Source organism: Neocloeon triangulifer, unplaced genomic scaffold (assembly GCF_031216515.1).
Source record: "Neocloeon triangulifer isolate White Clay Creek 2 clone unplaced genomic scaffold, ASM3121651v1 ptg000014l, whole genome shotgun sequence".
Lineage (NCBI taxonomy): Eukaryota > Metazoa > Arthropoda > Insecta > Ephemeroptera > Baetidae > Neocloeon > Neocloeon triangulifer.
Window position 1 is genome coordinate 1,713,577 of NW_026775556.1, and position 25,620 is coordinate 1,739,196.

At 37.7% G+C, this 25,620-nt stretch overlaps 5 protein-coding genes across 6 annotated transcripts in view; 4 read left to right on the forward strand and 1 right to left on the reverse strand.

Annotated features, from left to right (window-relative positions):
- The window catches only part of LOC132199375 (uncharacterized), a 32,248-nt gene extending 11,785 nt beyond the window's left edge, over positions 1 to 20,463 (reverse strand). The window contains exon 1 of the mRNA XM_059624031.1: positions 20,330 to 20,463. Within this exon, the coding sequence (XP_059480014.1) occupies positions 20,330 to 20,350 (21 nt within the window). The 5' untranslated portion in view covers positions 20,351 to 20,463. The remainder of the gene's footprint in view (positions 1 to 20,329) is intronic.
- Positions 942 to 2,822, forward strand: LOC132200828 (myb-like protein K). The gene is made up of 2 exons (XM_059626567.1): positions 942 to 1,009; positions 1,390 to 2,822. The coding sequence occupies exons 1-2, from the start codon at positions 1,004 to 1,006 to the stop codon at positions 2,548 to 2,550; spliced, it is 1,167 nt and encodes a 388-aa protein (XP_059482550.1). The 5' UTR covers positions 942 to 1,003; the 3' UTR covers positions 2,551 to 2,822.
- Positions 11,162 to 12,183, forward strand: LOC132199376 (C-type lectin domain family 4 member K-like). The gene is made up of 5 exons (XM_059624032.1): positions 11,162 to 11,450; positions 11,516 to 11,558; positions 11,613 to 11,668; positions 11,725 to 11,833; positions 11,887 to 12,183. The coding sequence occupies exons 1-5, from the start codon at positions 11,400 to 11,402 to the stop codon at positions 12,108 to 12,110; spliced, it is 483 nt and encodes a 160-aa protein (XP_059480015.1). The 5' UTR covers positions 11,162 to 11,399; the 3' UTR covers positions 12,111 to 12,183.
- On the forward strand, positions 12,655 to 16,533 carry LOC132199373 (uncharacterized). Its single transcript, XM_059624026.1, has 2 exons — positions 12,655 to 12,775; positions 14,873 to 16,533. Exons 1-2 carry the CDS (start codon positions 12,758 to 12,760, stop codon positions 16,283 to 16,285), a joined length of 1,431 nt encoding a protein of 476 aa, XP_059480009.1. The 5' UTR covers positions 12,655 to 12,757; the 3' UTR covers positions 16,286 to 16,533.
- A 2,330-nt stretch (positions 20,464 to 22,793) lies between the features above and the next one.
- On the forward strand, positions 22,794 to 25,012 carry LOC132200616 (uncharacterized). 2 transcript variants are annotated; one of them, XM_059626232.1, is made up of 3 exons: positions 22,794 to 22,919; positions 23,419 to 23,689; positions 23,816 to 25,012. In XM_059626232.1, the coding sequence occupies exons 1-3, from the start codon at positions 22,896 to 22,898 to the stop codon at positions 24,784 to 24,786; spliced, it is 1,266 nt and encodes a 421-aa protein (XP_059482215.1). In that variant the 5' UTR covers positions 22,794 to 22,895; the 3' UTR covers positions 24,787 to 25,012. The 2 variants fall into 2 exon arrangements, with proteins under 2 accessions (XP_059482215.1, XP_059482214.1); XM_059626231.1 differs by having other exon boundaries at positions 23,419 to 25,012.
- Positions 25,013 to 25,620: the final 608 nt, after the last annotated feature.

The following is a 25,620-nucleotide window of genomic DNA, read 5'->3' on the forward strand; positions in this document are numbered from 1 at the left end:
TAAAATTTAATCGAGAACCTTCGGTGAAGAAAACTAATTTCTTACGCGATCTGAATAGCTTGATTAGCTTTAATCAACTGATATTGAAAATAAAATTAAATGCAAAAAGCTAACAATATTAATTTAAAAATATTACTAAATACGTTGTATTGAAAATTACATAATGTTTATATTCTTTATTTTGTATTTAATAGTATATATTTCATTTATATTATTTATATTCTTCTTCAGAGTATATTTTATTATATGATTTTAATTTGTTTATTATCATCATGAACTGCTGATTAGTAGCACTTATGCAACTTGATTTGTATTAAAGTACCACTGGTTGCATACTTAAGAGTTGCTTAAAGGATATTTTGTAAAGGCGAGAGACTGCAAATAATACGTGGCAAGTTAACGCAATTTGAAATCATAATTACATCAAATGTAATTTCGCCATGAAATTAGCTCAATTAACGCCAACAAATTACGGGTTTTTTTATAATTTTTTCTTGCAAGTAAACAAGTGCCACTCACGCGACAATTTCGCACATGTCACGTGAAATTTGCAATTGAAAAAAGTTAACTTTCCCGTCGCGCAACTAGGATTCTCTATTATCTTGCTCCTAGAAGAGAAAAATGGGTTCCCATCAGTTGCTTAAGCGTCGCAGCTAATTTACACGAATGAATAATTAGCCCAAGTGCGAGATGCGGCGCTTCCGCGCTCGACTCGGAATTTTCGGCTGCTTTAACACAAAGCCGTTCTCCACTGAAATGGAAAAAATAATTAGCCGGTGGATTCCCATCACTGTTTTGTGTTCTAATTATTTGTACACCGCGGTCGCTATACTTTTACTTTCCAGAGACACTTGCGAAATTATTGTCACAATGAGAAAAAAAGTATCACTTTTGTTGCGGGGAGTAAAAAATGTTTGGTGAATCTTGGCTCATCTCACACTCATTTGCCTTGCAGATTTGACACGAGCAGCATCCACGCGACATTGGTGACAAAACTACAAAAATGCAGGTAAAGTTTATAACGCTATTTTAGTTTCAAAATATTTATTATCAAGAATTCCATGCTCAAATACATCATCCATAAATTCATTAAATCCAATAAAAATAGTTCTTCCAATAACTCAAGAAAATTGAGAAACCAATCCAGACATATTTTACGCTTTAATTCTTTAGGTTGATTGAAATATTCTCATTCATGGTGACGTGTGGCTACTTTATTTTATTTCAAAAATATGTTTCATTCATACCAGTTATTTTATTTTTTATTTCCAGTTTTAAAATATTTTTTCAATTTTTAACGTCTACATTTTAAGTATTTAACAATAAATTTGGGCACAAATTTCGTCCTCTTTGTGTTGCAAGAACAAAACTATATTTCTAAAATTTCAGCTGGCGCTAGTGTCTTACGTGCTGCTCATCTCCGGCACCAGCGGCTACATCCCGCTGAGCTCCTTGAAGAAAGCCACCCCTGTGACGTCAACAAACCCTTCTAGTAATAATACTAGTACCAATAACAATAGTTCAAGTTCCATCACAGAGTCACCATGGGAGGAAAAAATCGTGTTCGGAAACAACGAGGTGAGCACCAACAAGCGGATCAACGACCGTTTTCTGGACAAACCCATGCCGGAGGAAAAGCATGAGGTGTCCGTCAACCGGAACAAGCGGCAACCAGAAGTGGTACGTCTGCACGACGAGAAACAGGTGACCAACACGGTCGAGAGCGTCATCAAACACGTGGAGAACGTGATTGCAGAGTTCAAGAAGAAGAAACGGTTCGACGAGGAAAATGGTGGCAAGATGGAGCACCGAGGAGGCTCCTTTGACCTTCCAGAGGTCAAGAAGTTCATCTACGGGCCAAGCGGAGTGAAGAGGATTGCTCGCCAGGGGGCGGTTTCTGACAGCAGCCAGTCTAGCAACGCCGCCCCCGTTGAAGGACGAATCGTCAACCGCCCTTCTCAGCAGACCTTCAGCAACCCTAGCATAGCCTTCGGCGGTTTCCGTCCAATGACCAACATTGGAAATCGGCTGATGAACTACGTGACCCCTGACCGGAACAAACCCTTCATCACGGGCAACCCTCAGCAGCAACTGTTCATTCCAAATCAGCAGATTTATCAAAACAACTACCCCCAATACCAAAACTACCCCTATCCTCAGCAGCAGCAGCAGCAACAACAACAGCAGTACTACAACCAACAACCCTACTACAGACCCCAACAACAGCCAACACCGCCTCAGCCGTTCTTCCAGTACTACCCTGGCAACTACCAAACCCAATTGGTGACGCACCACATCCCTGTGACCATCGCCATTCCGTTCGCCGACCCCAGCACCTACCAGGCGATCAACCCCATCCCCAGATCAGCAAGATACACGCCACCAGCCAACCCATTCAACGCGAGGGGCGGATCAGCCCCTTTCACCGTCAGAACCTCGTCGCCCCAGAGACCCATCCTCAACGCCATAGCTGACCGCATCAGACCACCCCTACCCCCTGGAAGGGGTAGGCCGGCGGATTTGTCTGTTAACATATTCAATAAAAAGTAGCTTTGTTTTCCTTTTATGATTTTGTTAAAAGAAAAAATAATGAATTAGTTTTTATTAATGCGGGTAGTAAATTACTTATAAAGGCACGCACCAGCACATTTTTTAATGTGCGACAAGCATTTATGAATAATTTTGAAATACAAAATAAATAATTTCTGGTGTGATCCTTTCAGATTTATTTCATTGTTGAATCAAAAGCCAGCAGGTCTCGGCGATAAGAAACAATAGAATTTGTAAGAGAATTGATCTGTGTATTGTACAAATAGGCGCAATAAAATCAACAAACAAGCGTTTGCGTTTTAATCCGCTTGCTTCCTGACAGTGGTGGTGCACGTGGCCTTTGGGCAGTTTCGCCAATATTCGCTCTGTGCCCGAATGGGCCACCGTCGGCTGCTGCTTTCTTCCTGCGACGAATCTAGGCCGGCGTTGCGCAATTGCAGCTCTGACTGAGATAATCCGAGCCCGCCCGGTCAGGTGCAGCTCTTTGCATTTTCTCCGTTCAAAGGTACATACACAAGTATAGTGTAATTGATCATCGGTATTTTGTTCGGGACGTTCAAAGGCGCGCTCTCTGGTTTTCCGCTTCCCGCAATAAAATTAACAAACGACAACTCGGCGAAATTTCTCAACTGGTGCTCCCGTTGGGGAAAAATGCGAGAGAGAATTTATTGCTTCAACATTAATTGTTGTTACTCATTAACTGTCAAAGTCACTAAGTACACGTCAGCAGTTAAATATTGGAACAAAATGTGAAAAGAATTCAGAGTGAGGATATTAGTGAGACCATTTGATTAATAATAAGTAAAATTTTAGGTTTCAAGTTTGAACATGATTGAAATATGCAAAAAAATAATAATAATAATTTTATAGCTCTTCTAAATAAAGCTGGAAAATGTATTTTTTTTACACTCGCAATTTGAATCAATAAGTCGATTTGACGCTAAACAAGTAAATTTTATTTTCATTTTGCAGAAGCACTTATCAATATTTTGGAAAATTAATTGCAAAGTAATCTGAAAAATTTGGGTTAAAAACCAAAATAAAGTGCTAAATTCTAAACAAAATGTTATAAACTAAAAAAATTAATTTGTTTCAGAAGTGCCAGAAAAAAAAGAAAAATTGTTGTGATGATAAGATTGATGGAAAATTCATGTTGACTATGGTTGATTTTTGTTTAAAATTGCATATTCCGTGCAACTTGTAAATATGTCAAACTTTTTCAAGAAAGTCATTCAAAGTTTTCAAAATATTAAATATTTAAATGAATAAATAAATAATTTAATATTTATATTTAATGAAAGTAAAACAATAATTACAATGAAATTTAAAAGCTGTTACTTTGTAAAACACAGTGAAATTGCTGTGCTAACAAGAGTAATTTTGTTTATTTTCCTGCGCAAAAAACCGGACGCATGTGGGGAATTCGATTGCGTCACCCTTGTTGGTCAGAGCAGCGCGTGCGATACAATTAAAGCCGGTGGGCTCGGTCAGCCATACTTGTGTGTGTGTACAAGGTGCTCGTCCAGCGCTTTCGCCGCCGTTTCAGGTAGTCGGAAGCCGATCAGAGAGATCTGTTTATTATTAGATGACTAATAAAATATGAGCCGCGGTTGCAAGAGTGAGTGAGAGAGACCGACCCGAGCCATTTGCACAACTGACCTTTTGATCCCGCCCGACCTTTTCTCGCTAATGAATTAATTGCTCTGCTATGAGGATGCGATTTTTATTCAGGCAGAATTCCTCTCCGCTGAACTTTAACGACCGCTAAAACCGAACAATAAATCTCGAGCGCGAAATTCGCGTTTGCCAAGTGCGTGTAAAAAGAGAAACTGGGCCTCTCTGCTCCGAGACGAGAGCAGCAAGATTGTGTCTTTCTATGAAAATCCAAAGCGGCGTGTGTACTTTTTACGTAATAATGAATAATGGGCATTTGATTCGCACAATTTGTACTCAAAAACTGGTCCGACCGCAAACCACTCGCCAAGACGACTATGAAAAATATGGGAAAAAAATTAAATTAAATCTATTTAGGCCTCAAATTGAAATTGTAGAATTGGAAAGTATACATTTTTATTCTTCCATCTCTCGCAAACATGTAATCAAATGATTTATTCAATTTCTTGAAGGTTGGCCGGTTTTATTTTATTTAAATATTAAAATTAAATATTATAACTAACATTAATCCCACTATAGGAAATAAAAACAATTAACTTAAAACACTTCCTTCAATTATATTAGATTAAATAAATTATTTTCAAGCAATTTTTAATTTGCAAATTATAAGTACTCATGGCGCTAGAGATTCAATAGCCAAGTTCAACTAAAAGTTAAAAAAAAAACACACACACACAGAAAAAGGTGATATTTTTGTAACCATAATATTTAAATAGTCTTTAAATTTAAAGAAAAAATTTATATTTTCCAGAACAACATTCAATTTTCATTTTAACATTTCCAAATTAATTTTATGATAATTTATATCCGCCGAATTTAAAAAGTGTGCTCAATTTGATATTTCAAGGAGACAAGATTTGGTTTTCACAACAGGTGCTTCTCTGCTCCCTTCTTGTGCACCGGCGTTTTTTTTTTCTGCTGAAACATGATCTGGCAAATGAAATATTGTGCAAAAGTAGAAAACGAGACGAGAGAGATATGAAATTGCAGATGATGGTAGAGCACCATACTTTCAGATTCTCTCTCGCGCCTATTAAGATTCAATCGCATAAGTCTTGGCCGTGAAAAGCTGGTGCACTAATAAAACGTGAAGGAGAGAAACACCTGCTGATATTCGCACTCTATTTCTCTGCAGCATTTAAATGGAAATTACTGTTGGACGCGCGGCGCGAGAAAGTACGAAAAACGCCTTTAGTTTAATTAATTAGGCAAACGAGGCGAGCATCGTTTGAATGCATCTCTGAATTCCGCATTTCCAGTTGAAAAACGCACAATTACTTTTCGCTTTCTGCCTCACTCAGACGCGGACAAGATTATCACCACATTATGCTAATTGCGATTGTTAGCACGATGGTCATTAATCTCCATTTTCAGCAGAGAGACGAGCACGCGTTTCCGGAATAGATTGAAAGATAATTAATTAAAACCGGTTGTTTAAAATTTATAACTTTTAATCAAATTTTCTAAATATAATTTTTATTGAATAATATTTTTTTAAATTTTTAATTCATTTATTAATTTTCTTATTTAAATTTAACTGATTAAATTATTTCCTATAATATAACACTAATAAATTTAATTAAAGCATTACTTTCTCCTTTGAATAGTTATTATGATCTAAATTTGTTTTTAAAATCAAATTTAAGCACAGATTTTCAACGTCATCTTTAGGATTTCGTTGAAAGCTAGATACATTGTACATCGTTGATTTCTTATTGATATTGATTATTATTGAAACATTACCAAAATGAAAAATCAGAGGTAAATTTGATATTTCTTGTATAACGTTTTTCAATAAATATGCAGAGTTTTGATCGCTTGAACAATTCCAAAAATTGAAGTTTTAAGTAATTTTTTGTAATAATTATTATTATTTTTATATAAATCTATACTGTTTAATACCATTTGATAAAATTTACAATTGGATTTGTAAGATTTGAAATTTGGAGTGTATCTCTCAAAACAAGAATTAAATATTTTATTAATTGATTTTAATTATTTAGATTTTATATAATACTTTTTTTTATAATAAATGCTTAATTTTCAACAAAAGGTATAGAATAATTCAATTCAATTGTGTAACCAGAAATAAAGTCACTGAATAAGCTGTTATTTATTTACTTCTCTTCTCAAAACAATGATTGTTAATTTGGTGTTGCCGAATCGATTATGCAAGTAGGATGAAAGTTGTCGCGCGCGAACAAAGGTGTTCGTAATTGTGAACAAGAGAGACAAACGGGTCCAGCTCTCTCGATTTCCGCGATCGCGAGGCGCGGCCGGCATATCCCATTAAGAAAGAATCGCGGTGCCTCTGGTCGTCGCGTCTCGGGACGAATTATAACGAGATGATGTAACGAGCGATTCTCATAAGGAAAGCAGCAGCACATAATCCACTTTCTATCGGACTAGTTTTCTCTCTCTCTCTCTATCTCTCGGCTAATAGAGCAACAACCCTACGCTAGACTTGACTCGCGGTCAGTTGTGCGATTCGCAAAAGAGGGGCCAATAAAAAAAAAGGAAAAAATCGCCAGCTTTCGCCCTAAACTTGATCTTCACTTTCATTTCCATCTCTCGCAACTGTAGAGCAAATTCATCAATATTCAAAAGTAAAAAATGTCATTTATTAGAATAAAAGGATATTTATTTAGATTTTATTAATTTCCATTTTTAAAAGCAGATTTTTAATTCAAATTTTGTTGCAATTTTATTATTTGTTTTGTAAATAATTTCTTGAGACAAATTTTATAGAATTTTATTTAATTTAACTTCTTTTTTAAAATTTTGATTCATTCAATCATAGTTTAATGAAACCACAAATTATGATCTATTATTTATATATTTAGTATGTCTTTGTTGTTCGCAACAATTGAAAAGAAACTCGAGGAAAGTAAGAGCGCGATCGATCTGCACGCGTATAAATTATGCATGCAGTGCAAGGTGAAAAGTAATTATATATTCAATCCTTCTCTCGAGTGCACACAAACTCCAACAACTCGCTCGCGGGAAAGTTAAAAATATTTCAAACTAGAGTCTTCACGAAATTGCAGCTCGGCTTATTTGGATCAGCTCAATTTGCGGCGAAAAGGAAACAAAAATAATCGCGTGGAGAGTCGTGCGTACAGGATGAGAGCCTTTGTTTTTTTATTTTTATACCCAAGACAAACCGCAATTTTCTAAAATTTATGAACGCACCAACGCATTTCCGGCGTGTCTCCAAATGAAGCACGACATGCTCGGAGAAATTCGAGCATGTACACGAAAAACAAAATGATAATATCTGTCTGCAAAAGCACTCAAGTTGGTAAAATATCCATACGGTGTAAAAATTCAAAATTATTTTCTTTTCATTTGAAATGATAAAAAATTAGTTGCATTGAATTTGATAAACTTGCAAAAGTTAAAATTATAGTTTTAAACAGATCTCTGATTAGGATTAAATAACAGTTAATAAGTCAATGGTAATCTTTGTGAAATTACAGAAAACAAATAATATGCAGATAGTCTGTGAATTTTAATTTGTTTTACTCAATAGATTTGAAAATAAAACCAATATATTTAGAGAAAAGTGTTTGTTAAATTTAAATTGATCAATTTCATCTTCTCACATTTCTTTTGGTTTCTAGAAACGCTTAGGTAAAAAAAGAAAAAATTACAATTTTTATATTTAAAAAAATGAAGGCTGCAATTTTTTTTTTGTAATTTTTGCTGGAAAAAAGGAAATTTGAAAAATAAAATTAAATTGTAAAAATTATATTATTTAAAGAATTTATTTTGAGGTTTTATGTAAATTATTTCTCATACCTTCAAATACTGCAACAGGAAACGTCACCATCCTGAATAAGCACCTGCCCTGCATTTTGCAAATCCGCTTTCGATTTTGTTTAAGGAATTTCGAGGTGCCCAAAGGAGGCAGACGATGAATCAGCTCTGGGAAAATGAAATCGAGAGCGGCGTGTGGTACGAAAAAGGCGAGCGAGCGAACACACTTAATTGCGTCAGAGTGCAGGATATAGATTATGGCGGGTTGCATATGTTCGACGTCCGTGTCAAGAACAAAGAGCGCCGAGCCCTGACCTGTGTATCTATTTTTTATGCTCTTGGCCAAGTCCTGTTAAGCTGCATTGTGTTGGTTCGCAGCAGCAGATTTATTATCTTGGACTGGATCAGTGCGGAGGAGGAGAATTTATATAATTCAATTCACGTGTTGCGCGTGGGAATTAAAACATTCACAACGGCGCGGCGCGAGAGATTTCATTCATATCAGCCTGATAGAGAGGAAAGGCGTCGGTATCACGATCAAAATATTTATGAGCAACACAGACTTATTAAAAGCTCCTTGTTCTCGGTTCAACGGTGAGAGACTTAAATGTATCTCACGACCCAGATGGCCATCATTTGAAATTAAAAATTTATGTTTTAACGTAATTATATATAATTTTTATTACAGAAAACCAATAAAGATCAAGATATAAGAGGTAAATTTCAGTGGAAAATGAAAATTTGAATTCCATTAAAGCAGCAAATAATTTAAAATATTAACAAAAAGTGAAAAGTAAATAAATTTAAATTTTTTTTAACATGAACTCTAATTTTCAACATTAATTTTTGTTTAATTATTATGTTTTTAATTTATAGAAAGTTTAATTCAAATGTATTGATTTCCAAATCTAACTGACCAAAATTTGCCAATTTAGCCAGTTGCAAAATAAAGCCCGATCATTTACATAAAAGGGAAATTAGCGCCTCATTTTGCCACCTTTTGTCGCACGCAAATCGAGAAAAGTGTTTTTCACGAATTCCATTTGCCGCCTCGACCGGAATACCAAATCGAAAATTACAATCGTGCGCGTCCGGAATGGTAACGAGCTGCAGTGCGTCACTCCTTAAACGAAACACCAGAGGCTCATGCTTTTTTAAAAAAAAATTCATTTATTTTCCGCCAACCACATCCGCCAGGACGTGAATCACAATCAAGGCCCGCCAGAGACTGCCACGGCCAAAGTCTTGATAATCTTTGATATGGTCACGATTGGTGAGGCATGAAACGATCCAGTTCGATTTCCCCGCCGATTAGAGAGAAAGAATTTGCATTGGAGACGCGTGGAGAAATTGCGCGGCGGTCTCTCTCGCGCCTCCGGTGATTTCAATGCTCGCGTTTTTTTTTTCAATTCCTTCTCTTGTTTGGGCCGCCGGATCGTAATCTTGACCGAGTGTATCATTGTGTGTATTTCATAACTAATGACGGGTTGTGATGAAAAAATTGGTTAAATAATAAATAATTATCTTGGGAAACCGAGGTGTGACTGAGTGAGTGGCCCAACTGACCAAATTAATATTAGCCGCAAACCTTGATTTTGCTAGATTGTTCACAGCTTGTCAGAGTCAATAAAAGTTTCAAATTGCATCAAAACTAATTGTTTCATAAATAATTTAACTTGTAAGTATTTTAATGAGTTAAAAATCATGTGAAGATAGATTTTAAACTGATTAATCTGATTATTTAATAGAAAAAAAAATATATAGAGTTTCACTTTTAATCTAGTCTTTTTTAATTTTGTTGTAAAATTGCAAAGATTTTGTTGTATTACCGTTTCAACGTAGTTCTTATAAATTATAGGTTTTAAACTTAAGGGAAACAAATTTGATATTCAAAAGTTTGTCTTATATTTACTAATTAAATACATATAATCAAACCCTGCTCATCCCGAAATTATGTTGGTACACTGCTGCCGTCAGAGCCATGGGGCCTTATGGCTCTGGGAGGTAGACATCTTTTTTTTGGCCAACATAACGGAGTTGATGAGCAGGGTTTGCATATAATTAAGCTTCTGTTTTGATCTTTTCTTGTGTGTTATTGCAAAAATTATTGCTACTAATAAAACTATTGAAAAACTATATTATAAAAAAATTAATTGTTTAAATAATATATTTACTTATTCCTTAAAAATTATATTATTCACCAAATTAGATCAAATAAATTAATCTTTTTCAGCTTTTTAAAATTTATTTTTAATTTACAAAAAGATTAAACACAACTAAGTGTAAAAGCTATTTTATTTTGATAATAAATTAAAATTAAATAATTAATTAAACATTACTTTTTACTGATTAATTGACCGATTGATCAGTTGATCACGCATATAACCAGCTCAACAAAATTTGCATTGATTTGGCCTCTTCTTGCCTTAACTGTTTTATGATGCGGTCTTCTGCTTTTTACTTTTAGCACCCAAAAAACTAACCCACGTCAATTGGTTTCTCTCTTATCTTCGCGGTGAGAGATAGAAAAAGTTGCGTGCGCGGCCAGGTGCTGATTTTTAATTGTTTGGCAAGCGTGCGCTGGTCAGTGGCCAGCTGCACACGCCTGGCAGAGGGAAATTCTTGATGAAATCATTACTCAGCGGTTTCAAGCGCTGTTAACAAGTTTAGATCCGGCATCAGGCATAATCTCGACTAATTTTAATTTTATAATCAAGTGCGTGTTTAAGAATAAATAGAGAGAAAAAGTGTTGCAATAAAGTTTTAAATATATACAAAACAATCAAAAGCTCACTGCGCCTGGATTTAATTATTTTGTTCTTTTTCAGGTCACTTTATATTGAGAGAGAATAGTGGACACTTGAGTAGTCGTTCAATTAAATAACGTCTCTTGTTAACTGAAGTATTATTTAAATATCTTATTAAATAATACACGATAAAATAAAATCAAGAAAATTGAAAAAACAAAAATTGATATAAAATAGGAAAAGTTTATAAAGCCATTTCCAATACTATATTGAGTAGTATAAATGGGATCAAAATTTGGAGGACTGAATTTTTGAAAATTATGGTCCTTATGGAAATTTTCTGACATTAATTATACTAAAAAATCATCAAACCCATCAACCCAATTAACTAACTTCACAAATTAAAGTTTCAGATTGACCTCAAAATTTACATCCAAGAAGCATCCAAGAAGACACAATTTTCTCACAATCGGTGTTTTCACAATTCAACTCCTTCACCTTATCTACTCCAAAAGTCTAAAGTACACACAACATGGTACAAATTTTATCAAGAAAATCGAAACGATAACATCACATCTAAAATGATTAAGTGCTTTTTTGATAAGTCATCCATATTTTCTAAAACCCTGATTTGATCTAGAAATACAAGTATAGAAGGCAGTTTCAGCCATGGCGACCTCTTCAATGTTAGGAGTTCTTTTACTCCTGTTTTTCACTCAGGTTTGCAAATTTTATTCTACAAATTTAGTTTTTTAATAGAACTGACAAAAAATTTTTACTATTAGTTAGGGAGTTCATTATTTACCAAGGAAACGAACGTTGCTGCAGGTTTTGTTTTATAAATATTTAATAAATTTTAGTAATTTCCATAATGTTAAAAAGGTTCAAGGATTGAGATGGAGGCGAACGGCCGAAATTATTCAGTCTTTCGCGCAGCTGTAAGTTACATGTTTTTATATTTTAAAAGAAGATGAAAAATGAACAAAATTTGTAGGTTGGCATAGCCGAGGCCGATCAAGAATGTTTGAATCAAGGAAAACATTTAGTCGATTTTAACGAAGAGGGCGAATACCTTGCAATTCAGGCAGCCCTGTTTGAAGCAGGTTGATATTTTGATTTTGAGTAAAGCAACATTTTTGTACTTAAAAAATAATAGGTTTGGAAAGATCTTGGTATTGGACTGCAGCAAGGAAGGACGCAAAAAAGCAAGTCTGGTATTGGGAAACGACCGGTGAGACCATTACGGATTATTTTTGGTTGCCTGGAGAACCCTCGAACGACACATCAAATGATTATTGCATGAGATTTGATGTGTCTGTCGGTGGCTGGCTCGACGATCCGTGCGACACCAATTTTCTTGTAGGATATATTTGTGAATAAAATTTTTTTCATTGATATTTTTAATGATGATATAAAAAATAAACTTATAAGAAAAATTTAAAAATTTCTTACGCCAAAAAGGTCTATAAATTTATAAAAATATCCTCTTTTTTTGGAAAAAAAGCTGCAGCTACATTCAAGACAAGTGCAATATAATTTAAACGTTTTTCCATGTGCATTTTCCAAATGCATGCATTGTCTGCACAAACGACTTTTATAAAAAATGAAATTTACATTTAATGATAATAAAAAAAAGTAAATATCCAAGCAAAAATAAAAACGAAACAACTTTTAAAAATTTTCCTGCAGAACCTTAGAAGCATTAATTAATTGCATTAATTAGTCAACTTTGTTTAAGCAAAGTATTAAATTGAATGCATTGTCCTTACTCGGCGGCCCAATGGGCTTGGACGGGGAGAATTAATGGCTCGGCGGCACACGCGAGTAATTAAATTTGAATAACGAAGATAGACATTAGCGGCAGATTTTCACCTGCAGAGCGCGCGCACCGAGAATCCGTGAGGTGGAAGGGTCGGCGAAGGTATAAGATGGGGCGGCGGGCGCGCTCGCGTCACAATAACTCTTTCAATTGACGAGTGCAGAGCAGTGCGCCGGCCAGCGGACTAAACGGACACTCAAACGGCAACATGGCCAAATTGCAAATTGTAAGTACAAATGTAATTCTAGTTAAATTAAATTTCAAGACTGTATTTATTTATTTACTTTTAAAATATAAAAAAAAATTAAAAATTAAATTAATCAATTTTTGTTATAGGAATTTCTGCAACTAAAATTAATTTAATCAAATTAGTTAAACACTTTGATTCTCTTTCTATCTCTCTTTCTGCCTCAAATTTAGTTTATATTTTACTGTTTTATAATTAATTTAATTTTGTCTTCAAAGATCAAGCAGTAGAAAATCCTGTTTAGTCGCTTTCCATTTTCTAAAATTATCATTCGATATCGCATCCGTGAAAATCAGTCGCGGACCATTAAATGCACCACATATATATTTCGCCAGCTAATTGCCATCGTCTTTCTCATCTCGTCCTTTCTCTGTCAGTATATCACACCGTGGATAATTTCTCTCCGCAAGTGGGGCGAATTGACTTGTTCGAAAATCGTCTCATTATTCCTTTTCTCACACAGCAGCTGGTGCACAGAAAATACACCACATGACATGCTTTTGGCTGCGAGTCATCCCGGAGCAATTTCCAATTATCAGCAGCCAATTTCTCTCATTCATGCATGCGTCCTCGTTATCTCTCTCGCGAATCGAATTCCCACACTGTGCTTCTTAAACTTTCCGAACACATTGCACAAGTTTAATTATTTTAATTCGCAGGCATGCTCCGGTCGTAAATCGGCTAATTACGCATTTTTCCCAACCTATACTGCAACTTTCTTCCTCTCCTCTCGTGATGTAATTTTATTGGGAGTAAAGCCCTCAGGTTAAAAATCACACCTGATTTTTTTTTTATATGAGCATTTGCCCTTAAGAGTTGCGCAACCGAAAACGTTTATAAATTCATCACTTTCTTCCGGAGATTCGTCTTCGTCGGCTTTTGCTGGCGTTTCACCTTGGAAAAGACACGAAAATGAAAACCAAACAATAATAATTATTCTCTCAAAAAAGTCTCCTGAATAAACATTCCGCCTTTTTTTGGTGGCATTGGAGATGAAATTGCCGTGGAAAGCGCCGGAATTTCTCTCTCTACAAAATTCAGCGGCCAAGGTTGTAAAAAATGAAAGCACTTCTCGATTCTTTCTTTCTTTGTCCACTCACTTTCAGCTCCTCCCGAGCGGACACGCACACTTTGTCGCTCGTAATTACTGCACGCACACGCCGGACCGTCGGACGTGTGATATCAAAAAGGCTGTGGCCAGACCTACTTTTCTCTCCTTCATACAAATCTGCATGCACGTAGAAAGCAACGCGCGCGCGGTATGCGGTCGACGCATTCTTCTCCAAGGCTGCGCGCCGCGTTTTGATTTACAACAACAAAAAGAGCGAAATTGCTTCGACTTGATCTCTCGAGTAGTTACGCGGCAAAGAACAATTAGTTTGATCGATGAATGAGATAGAGAGGAACGATTTATCATTCTCATTGTTTTTTTTTTTTTTTTTATGATGGAGCGCATTCAAATCGGTTCTCACGATCGCGGCATGACCGTCTGGCATTTGAATGGAAATGAGAAGCTAACGATCTGCATATGTTGAATGGAAAATTAATATCAATGTGTTGATTCTTGCGTTTAAAACTTAACGTTTAGAGGGACAAGGTTGAGATATTTCAGTGGCAGGAAACCGAATAAAATAAATGTCATGTCCTTAGCAATAGCCACCACAATAGAAAGTAAAATTCATTTAAAAGAAAATTTATGTATGTTTTTTGTGTATGAATTAATATTTAATAGACACCAATGGGCGTAGAAAATAATTATTAGAAACTTAGTGTATTTCATAATTATTCCACTTGTACATTTAAATTTATTCTGTCAAGCATTGTCTTTAGAATTAGAGTCAAATTACAGAGGAAAAAGAGTAAGGAAAAATCCAAAATATTAACCAGCTTCATTAATTCTTCTCTTGGTCTTATGAATATATTAGAATATTAATTTTTGCTTCCAATTATTCAATATATTTAGAATCGATCAAATAATGTTTCTATAAAATTATTTTAAGGAAATGTTTATTGAAATAATTTTGACTATAAAAAATTTTGAAAAAAAAAATTAACATTGGAATTTTCTGTCCACAGGCGCTCTTGGTGTTAGCGTGCGTGGCGAGTGCTGCGCTTGCACAGCAGCAGCGCCGAGTCGTGCGCGTGCGCCAACGCGTTCTAGCGCAGCCGCAGGAGGAGCAGCCGGTGGCCGAGGCACGCGCTGACGCTCAGCTCAGCTACTACCACGTGGTGCCGACTCAGGAGAGCCAGGAGTACGACGAGGAGCCCCAACAGAGACCTCTGCAGCGTCAGCAGGTGATTCGTCCTCGCGTCGAGGCCCAGCAGCGCGCCATCCAGTCTCCGTCGCCGCGTTCCAAGGACGCCACCAGGGCGCCACCCGTTGAAACCATCCGCAACTTCAACACCATCAACGATGATGGCAGCTTCACCTTCGGCTACGAGGCCGCCGACGGCTCCTTCAAGGAGGAGACCAGAGGCACCGACTGCGTCGTCCGTGGCAAATACGGCTACATCGACCCTGACGGCAACAAACGCGAGTTCACCTACGTCTCCGGCAACCCCTGCGACCCCAACAACCCCGACCCTGAAGAGGATGACCGTTCCGAGGAGGAAGACGATTCCGAGGAGAACGTGCCCGTTCGCCGTCCAGTTGCCGTCCGACCCAACGTTTCCAGGGTTCGACCTGCCGCCCCAGCACCCAGCTCAGTCTTCCAAAACGAGTACCAGCCCCGCAGGGTGGTGACCCCCGCCCCCGTGCAGTCTGTGACTGTTGTCACCCCCAGACCCGTTGCTCGCCAGCAGACCTTTGTCCAACAAACCGCTGCTCCCGTTCAGGTGACCACCTTCCGTCCTGAGCTGCAGAGTAACCCCCCAGCCACCCAAGCCACCTTCATCCGTTCCAGGCCTCAACCCCTTGTGCCGGCCAACGCCCCCGGAGCCATCAACTTTGACGAGGAACTGAAGAGGTTCCAAATCAAGCAGGCTGCCCCCGCCACCGCCACCGTCACCCCTCGCCTTGTTGCCCCCACCACTCAGCAGTTCACCAACCAGCAGTTTGTCTCCCCTAGCTCAACCGCCTCCCCCGCCAGGGCTGCCGGCCCCACCGTCAACCCTTACTACAACTCGCAGCTCATCTTCAACCCCTCCACCGGACAGTACAACACCGTCCTGTACCAGCAGCTGCCCAAGGGCGCGGGAGAGTTCTCCCTTAACACGAGACTGCAGCCCTACGTGCACCAGCAGCAGCCCCAGCAACAGCCCTTCTTCCCCTCTCAACCTTTCCCTGGCTTCCAGGCTCTGAGGGCGGGACCCACCCCTTCTGCGCCCGTCCAGGCCGCTCCCCAGCCTCAGGCTCGCTACCCCGCCAACGTTGTGGGCGCCCCCCATGCTCCCCAGCAGTCCTTCTACTACATCAACCCCAACCTCCGCAACCAGTTCTCCACAGGACAGATCGACTCCTTCCTCAAGGGCCACAACCTCCAGCTGTAGGCTGAGCAAAAATCATCCCTTAATATTGAGGAGAGAAGAAGAAGTCCCGTCCCGCCACCCCTTCGCTCGACCACACTCGGGGGTGCATGGGTGGCCAGTCATTTCTTAGTGCCCAAAACGCTCTGCTGTAAATAATTTTTTATATTTTTGTGTACGAGCTGCAGACGAAAACCGCTGCTGCTTTTTTGCCTCTCGAATATAAAGAGAAAACGTGTACGTGTATTTTTAATATATTTTTAAAAAAAATACCTCCGTTGTTTAATTTTTTGCTAAAATGTCCTCTTGGGTAATTAAAAATTCAGAAGAGAGTGGCACTTTGACTCACCTTGTTTTTGTGAATTCGAACGTGGGAAAATAATGTCTCGATGGGAGACGAGAAGAAAAAGACGCGCGATCTTGTTGCAGAGCGCGCGGCCTCGAATATGACACCCAAGAGTGAGAGCTTCGACGCCCAACACAAAAGTACTCCTTCTCACAAGAAGAATCATAAGAGCACTTTTAGTGGCCTTCGAGCCGGATAAACAATTCATTGAGTGACGTTTGAGAACAAAGGAATGAGAAATTGATACACTTACAAGCGTAAAAATGTTTAATTTTTATCTTTTTATGCAAAGAAATTTTATTCAACTAATTAAATTTTTGTGTTTTTTCTTATAATAATATATCTTCAGCAATCATTTCTGGACAAGAAATTAACAATTTTGGTAGTTTTGGGAATTAAAAAATGTATATTTTGATTATTGCTATGAATTTCTGTGCAAAAATATGCAGTTAAAACTGGTAGAAATCAATAAATAAACATGCAACTTTTAATAGTAAGATTTTTTATGTTAATTTTAAGGGAAATTTGATAAATTTCTAGAAGCAGACGAGCTAAAATTATGCGTCAAGTCAAAAGAACGCTGCTGGCCTTGATCAGACCAAATAAGAAGCATCACTTGTGCGCGTCCAGTCCACTTTTTATACGCTTTGTGCAGCAATTACGGCCATAAATTCACGGCTGCAAACGCGTGGATGACAAGTGCGAATTATAAATCCAATTCGAACATGAAGGAGCAATAATTATTTTAATTATAAAAGTTTTGAAACGCGATTTACGATGGCGGAGTTGCACAAAAATTAAAAGATGTGCAAGAAATAAAAACACAGCACGTTTAATTGTTTTATTATGAGTTGGCTCGCTTAAGTTGCACCATGCGAAATCTTCTCACGATATTTACTCAAACGAAAGTAGTGCATATGTCTGTCTCCCTTTTATATAACAAGAGAAGAATTTGGTTTCAACCACATGAGTCGGATATTTACACCCACTCACAAAGTCGTGATCGAACTCAAGGGCAAGGCTATGTGTTCGAACGACTCTCGGTGCTTTTGCTCGTTATTTTCGCCAACACCACGCCCTTTTACTTTTTATGCGTGTTCTCGCTTCTTCTCTTGACCAGCGGCCAAGAAACACAAACTTGGCTTTCGTTATCGATGTGAAATTTCAAACGGAAAAAAAATGGAGAGCAAATAATTCTCTACAAAAGTTGTTTTGGCCGAAAGTGAAAGGGTTTTGTATTTTTGTGATTTCTCGTTGCGAGCAGAATGTTGCCATTTTTCGCTTGATCCGAAATGAATTACAATCCTAACCTGTTCGCCCACTTTCAAGACAAGAGAGAGAATTCAAATCTCTAAACAGTTTCTATTTTATTTAAAAAAATTCATTTAAATTAAAATCAAACAATTTTTGAACTTTTCCGAGAAATGCAGCAATCAAGCAGATATGTAATAAATAATTGAACCAAAACTTAATTGAACTCCTTAACAGCTTACAAATCTGGCACATTTTTTGCGAATTAATCTCCCCACTTGTTAATGTGTGAAATGCAAACATTTATACAATTTATCCAATTTATGTATTCAATTCACTTCTTATTTATTTTTTTATTGAAGACAAAAAGAGCGGAATGTTTTGCAACGGCGGCTGGGCGCGACGCAGGTCGTCCAAAATGAAATGCATTAGCGGAGAAAAATAAAATTTATTCACGGCGCGTCGAGACGCCGCGAGCCAAATCACTTTCTCTCCGATCGCGATTCAACTGTAAGTGTAGCACTTGTCTTGCTTGTCTCTCTCTCGCTCTCGTGCCCTAGCGACGACGCACCTGACTCTTCAGAGATGAAAGCGGCGCGTTTACCAAGAATGAGCGAGAAGGTCGATTTTATTCTCGGGTTGGGCAACCGACGCCCAACGACCACAAAAATCTGCTTAACATCTTTTAATATATTAATATCTCGTCATTATGCAACACTTGAAGTTATGTAAAAAGATCGCAACAAAATTATTGATAAAATTGTTTAAAAGAAAAGGAAAATACCATACTTTTTTGATTTGTTTATTTAAATTGCTTTTTCTATTGAACTGATTTGATCCTTAAGTCTTAAGCTCTAAATTTGCTTGAAATTTAAACTTAAGTTTATCTTTTATTGATTCCTATTTTACCATTCAAATATGAAGATCAAAAAGTTACTTTAATAAAAACTTTTATTTTGTTAAAAAAACACCACCCACATATTGTCTTCAAATTCATTTCCTTATTATTATGGGAGAATAATTATGGAACACTGATGTGCTGTTTAAAAACAATTATTGTCATAAAAATATACAAAATTATTTTCCAATTCTTGATGGGTTTGTTTTATTACTGCTCCAACAAATAATAAGAGTCATATAATGTAATAAAAATTAATTTTTATCTATTCATATAAATATAAAAATAATAATTTAAAATATTTAAAAACTAAAATTAACAAAAACAAATCTATTTTAAAATAAATTTATTGCTTTTTCAGCAACAATTTTGTAAAAATAATCATTAAATTAGATTTGTATATTTTACCATCATTATAAATTCACATAATTTATAAATATTTTTTTAAATCAAGCAAGTTGAATAAATTCTATTCTACATATATATTTAAATTAGAATTACAATGACAAATAAAATTAAAAAAAGCAAAGTGCAACATTTCTTCCGCGTGAAGCAATTAAAGCGGGCGCATAAATTTTCAAGTGTGATAAATTTGCACATACTTTGGCCAGCAGTCGGTCGGTGTTGGCAAACGCCAGGCTCAAATTCCAGGAACCGCTTTGCAAACCAAACTCATTTTCCCACCGCGCCATGCAGTGACAAAAATTTTATCTCCTCCGCGTGTTGCGCGACTCGGTGCGCGTTCCAGTTTTAATTCTAATTAAATTTCAGCAGGGAAATGGAATTAAAAAGGCCTCGCTGCGTAATCGCAGGCTCATCATGAAAATAATTGAGTAAATTTCAACCTATTTCAGTTTATTTTCTTCATAATATCCCCGTTTGTTAATGATCATCTTTGCTACTCAAATTTTAGCTTAATTTTAGTAAATTTTAATTATTATTGATTTGCATTACAAGTTTGAATGAGTTCAATAATGCATAAAAATAAATCGAAAGTGAACACAGAATTAGATTCGCATTTTATATAAAATGTGTCACTTGTTTCATTTTCTCTCTCATCGCTGCAATTGAAATGATGTTTCTCGGCCGTACGAGGGTTTAGAATTTCAAACTGTTCCAATCAGGTCGTGTGCGGTGTGCAAGCGCGCGTGCGGCTTGTAACACAATATATTGCTCGCATATTATAATAAACTGATTGAAAACCGAAACATATCACTGGCTGGCATGGGGCGCGAGCCACTTTGGTTTTGTGCAATTTTTATTTATTCGCGATTGATGTCACGAGCGGGGGCGAGCGTCAAGTGGTCGACGCACACGTCCTTTTTATTTCAAATCACAATCAATTACAAAATCGACGTTTAATTTGAGAGCCAATTATTATTAAATTTCTGATTGGAAAACTAATTAGATTTTGACACACGGCTGTCAACAGTTTCATAAAAGTGCATGATTGATTTGATTTTAAGTACAACTGCGTGCCAAATTGATTATTTTGATTATGCAAGAGGAAAGTTTCAAAAGCTTTAAGTGAGGATAAATAAAATAGAATTAATAAAAATCAATCTTATCTTACCTGCCCAGTTGCCCACGTCATGATAAGAGGTCACTAGGCTGATTAGTCTGACCGTTTCCTCCTAAATTATGCCGAATTCGTTGTACCTCACCACATGTATGTAATGTAAACATAAACATATGACTTGATGGACGACGCAGGGGCGACTGCGCCCTCTCTCAAACAGCTCCTGAGGTGGCGCGATTTTAGGAACTTGTGCATGGACAAAGTGCTATAGCAATTCAATTTGTGCTGAATCTAGACAGCGGAATTGCATAACTTTCTATTATTAATGTTTTAATTAAACTAGATTAGTTACTACTTTTGAGAACTGGCTGAGTAGAGAAGACTCGTAAAATATGAAATTAATAATAAAAAAAATATAAAACTGAATAATGCTGAATTGCAGTGATAAAATTAAAATAAACAACTTAATATGCTGTTTTTGAAGATTTAAGAAAAATAAACAAAAGAATTATATAATATTTAACACGCCTAAATTAGTTATTTTCTTGACAACGCTGCGCCCGTGTGATTTAATCTAGTTTTTGTCTCCTTCAGAGTAGGCAATCTGCGCAACACCATAGCATTCCTAAATGCATACCTCTATGGTTCTCAATGAACTTGAATAAAAGAAGAACATAAATTCAAGAGTTGATGCTAAATTTAGGTCGCAATGAAAGAGAAAATGCGATGAATAAAAATTAAAGAAGAATTTTTGGAAAAAAAAGGTAGAAGCTGCAAAATTAGAAACAAGAAATAATTGTGGTGGGAGAAAAACTAGCAAGTAAATATATTGCAAAATAAATCATGAAATGCGGAACAAATTAAATGTAAAAATCAAAGTGACACAGCAATACTTATTTTAATTACTTGCACGTAATTCAACAAATTTAATACAGCTTTCCAGCAAGTTGGATTCAACTACTGTTTTAATGGGTTTGCATTGCATCATGTGTTCTATTTTAAAATTTTTTCCTCCTCTCTATCTCCATTTCATCTAAATAAATCAATTATGAAAGACTTCCTTTTAATTGAATTTTTACAAATTAATTTTTTTTATTTTAAAAGGAAATTTAGAATAAATAACCCATTGAATAGAAAATGCCAAAAGCCATTAATTGCTTGATGTTTTCTCGGGAAGCGGAAAACTCCAAGAAGTCAAATATGCCGGAACTATTATGGGTATTTAAAAATTTATCAGCTATAAAACATAATTATATCGTATGACATAGTTCCTGCTGGTTGACAGAGTTAAAGAAGGACTTTCAACCTTGAAATTTGTTTTGAAGTACCCGTCAAATTATTTAGCATTTGTTTCCCTATTCAGCACTTCAAAGTTTTGCTTCTGACTTTTCAAGATGGAAGGAAAATAAGCGCACTTTTTTTTCATTTTTGTGCTTTGGGACTTCAGTGTAATATGTAGAAAATAATCAAGAATCCCATCATTCTTTCAACACTAACTTCTTGAATTTCACTGAACTTCGTTTTTAATAAAAACCGACCTGGAGAAACAGAATACCTTTGCTTCGTTTGCTTCATTAACGTTAAAAAGGGCGGCAGTATGAAAAGGTTGCCAATACAATACTGTTTATTGTAAGTTGCATTGTTGACGACTGCAGTAAATTCTCACAGTTATAGCAAGGTCCGTAATTGATTATAAACATTAAGAACATATATAATTTAAACACAAAATAAATAAAAAGTTTTATTGAACTCTTCGAACGAAAAAAAAATGTTAAATAACTTATTATGTACCTTGGAAATATTTTTTTGTTAATAAATTGATAAATTTATTTTCGCATGCAAAAATTTGCAAACAAAAACTAATTAAATTTCTATTAAATTCATTTTTCTAAAATTCATCATAAAAATTATGAAAAACATATTATATAATTGTTTATAAAACACATTGTTTTGCATGTGTTTTTAAGTATATTATATATGAAGCTCCTCAAAATAATGCTTTTAATTTTGCAATTAAAAATAATAAACAATAGGTTTCAAATTTCATTATTGAACATAAATTTTCTAAAAATAATTATTCACAATTTCTTGTGTTCTACTTAACTAATTGTGCCACATGATTAATTATATGCTATAAAAATATTTATACCGCTTGACTCTCCTTAAGAAATTCAAGAGTTTCATTCATTTCTTCATTTTCACTCCCTAATGAGGGAGGAAGCGAAACTCGAAAATTTCTTCTTGACGAGCATCTCTGGGCTAAATCGATTTAGCAACTCGGTCGTCCGTGCGTGTGTGTAATTTCGCATGAGTCTCGTTTGGTAATAAAAACCAGTGCACGGTCATATGCATTGTTTGTCGGCGCGCGCGACTCTCCTAAGCTACTAAAAACAAAAAATTACTTTCCCTGTAGGATGGCGCTGAAAATCTCACACGCTCGCGATTGTTGTGGATGGAAGACGAAGAGGAATCTCCCAGGCTGATTACTGTTACTGAATCTTGCGTCACCAAAGCACGAAAGGCTATAAGAGGACCGTCCGGAATTCGCCCCCGCACAATTCGCCTCAACTCCCAGCACAGTGCGCGTCGTGTTGTTGCTCTTGCACGGGACGACGTCAACATGCCGACGATCCACCGCAAATTGGTGAGTTTTTATTACTTCATATTCGTATATATTTCGAATTGCGACTCCAAGTTTCAATTTAAGGGAATAAACATCAGAACACAAATGCAGCCTGCTTGACACCAATGTAAATACAGGTTGCCTATTTGTGAGATTTTGGTTAAAAAACCAAATGTATCTTTATTGTTCAATATACTCGTGAAAATTTCAGATAAGAAAAAAATTAAAAGAAGAGCAATTGTGTCTGTAATTTTATCAAAAATTGTAAAATCGTGATTAAAAAAATTAGATTTTTATATTTCACGCTTTTATTATTTTATTTTTAAAAAGAAAAAAAATTAACGTTCCCTAAATTAAGTCAAATTAATTAAATGAAGCACAAATTTGTTTTTTCAAATTAAAAAATTGTTGGGCTAAAATAAAAGTTTGCAGTACATTAATTAATATTCTGTGTATATTTTTAATTTATTTATCATTGTTTTCTTTATTTCTTACTTTTTAATTTTCTCTTGTTCTTCAGGTGTTTCTTGCAATCTGTGCGGCGATTCTCGCGTGCCAGACCGCGAGTGCAGCGCCCGGCGAACTGAAGGCGAAGGACGAGAAAGTGGAGAGCGGCGAACCTGAGGCGAAGGCGACCGAGGAGAAGGACGAGGTGCTGAAGAGCGCCGAGACGGCGCGAATCGTCAAGCAGGTGAACCACGTGAACGAGGACAACTCGTACACGGTGGGCCACGAGGCGGAGGACGGCAGCTTCAAGATCGAGACGCGGTCGGCCGACGGCCACGTCAAAGGCACGTTCGCGTTCGTCGACGCGGCCACGGGCGCGCTCAAGCGCTTCGTCTACTCGACGCGCCCCGAGGACGCCGCCCTCATCAACCCCCCCGCCATGACTAACCTTCCTACTCCGCCTGTTGCAGAAAACAAAAAGCGGCGCCAGCTGCGCTACCGCCGCCCCCAGGACTCCGAGAGCCCCGACGACCCCTCGCAGGCCCTCACCATGCTGCTGAGGCGCAGCCGTCAGGGTTCGCGCACCGACGCCGACGAGCTCCTCCGCCTCCAGCAGCAACAACAGCAGTTCTACCAGCCGGGCGTCGACTCGGGTGACGTCTACGGCGCCGACGGACAACTTCGGCAACACCTGCTGCGTGGCAGAGTCCAGAGCGCCGTCCTGCGCCACCTGACGCCAGGGCAGCTCTCCGAACTGCACCAGTACGTCACCCCTGAGGCCAGACGCGCCCTGAACCCCTCCCTCAGGGCCCTGATGAGCCCCGTCCTGGACTATCTGTCCAACAGGGACGAGTACTACGACCCCTACCTCTCCTACTACCCTGGCCAGTACCAGAGACCTGCTGCAGCCTACAACCCCTACTACCCTTCGGCGGCCGCCCCTTACGAAGACTTGCGACTCGCCCTGATCCAACGCATGCTCTTGGCCGCCCGTCTCCTGGGGCTGGACAACTCGTTGCCCCTGGGGCGACTCAGCGGGGGTGGTTACGAAGGTGACCAGTACAGCGACCGGCTGGTGGGGCAGCGATTCTACACGCAGCCTGACCCGCGCCTCTCATCCTACAACCTTCGCTCCCTCCCCTACCAGCAGGCGCTGCAGTTGGCCCGCGAGACGCACGAACGCCAACTGGCCGCCTACCAGGCCTCCTACGCCACCAGACCGACCTACCCTGAGCCCAGTGCCACCCCCTTCGTGATCCACACCCCCGACCCTGCCGGCGTCGAGTACGAGTACTCCACGGTGACCCCCGCCTCGGCCGTTCGCGCCACCTCAGCCCGGCCGAGTAACATCCAGCGTGTGCGAAACGTGCAGGTCATCACGGCGGCCACGGCCACCCCGTCCCCCTCCTCCACCACGGTGGCGCCCAGGAACCGGTACTGACTAATGGCTCTCGGCCTGCTGCTTGTCGCTTGGGTCGCCGTCCAGTTGGCCGCTCCACCCACATCCCTGTGCGCTTTTCGCAGGACCAAGTGGAGTCCCAACAAGCGACCCTGAGAGATGACATCGATCCTTTCCCTCCCAAGGCTGCTAATAAGTTATTTCGCACACATGTCCTTTGTTGTAAAAATTTAATTGAACAAATAAATCACCTGTTTTTAATTTAATATTAAAAATCTTGTTTGCTTCAATAATATGCGCTTACACTGAAAATAGAGGATTTATATTATATATTTTTAAAGAAAACAATTTTTTAAATATCTCCGTAGGGCTGAAAAAGTTTTTGTATTTTTTTTTTATCCACCTGCTTTATAGGTTTTTTTTAAATATTTATAATTATTTTATGTACATGCATAAATATTATAAATAATTTATTTAAATTTAAAGTGTACGCCTTTAATTTAAATATTTTAAATCAGTGTGCACAGTTCCCGTTTAACTTTTATTTTTAAAGATTAAGAATTTCTATCACCATCAGATTTCCGGAATTAAGGTAGTTTCCATACCCATTTTTAAGGCTAGAAAATTTAATGAATAATAAAAGAAAAATGTAAGCTGCTCTTAAGCAAGTTGTTTTGGTTCTGATTGCCTCTAAAAGATCATAATAAAAGGCCTATTGAAAGTTTCCAGGCATTTTTGCTCGGTTTCGCAACCGAAAAGCGCGTGGCAAACAAAATGCTAGTAGAACAATAACGAATTTGGCAAGAAGCAGGTCGCACATCTTTTATTTTGGCGCAACCATCAAACAATTGGTGTGTGAGAAAACGAATAAATTTT

Coding starts and splice junctions, on each gene's coding strand:
- LOC132199376 (XM_059624032.1), top strand. CDS start 11,400: ATGGCGACCTCTTCAATGTTAGGAGTTCTTTTACTCCTGTTTTTCACT. Junction 11,559..11,612: donor GGAAACGAACGTTGCTGCAG/GTTTTGTTTTAT, acceptor AATGTTAAAAAG/GTTCAAGGATTGAGATGGAG. Junction 11,834..11,886: donor GGCAGCCCTGTTTGAAGCAG/GTTGATATTTTG, acceptor AAAAAATAATAG/GTTTGGAAAGATCTTGGTAT.
- LOC132200616 (XM_059626231.1), top strand. CDS start 22,896: ATGCCGACGATCCACCGCAAATTG. Junction 22,920..23,418: donor CGACGATCCACCGCAAATTG/GTGAGTTTTTAT, acceptor CTTGTTCTTCAG/GTGTTTCTTGCAATCTGTGC.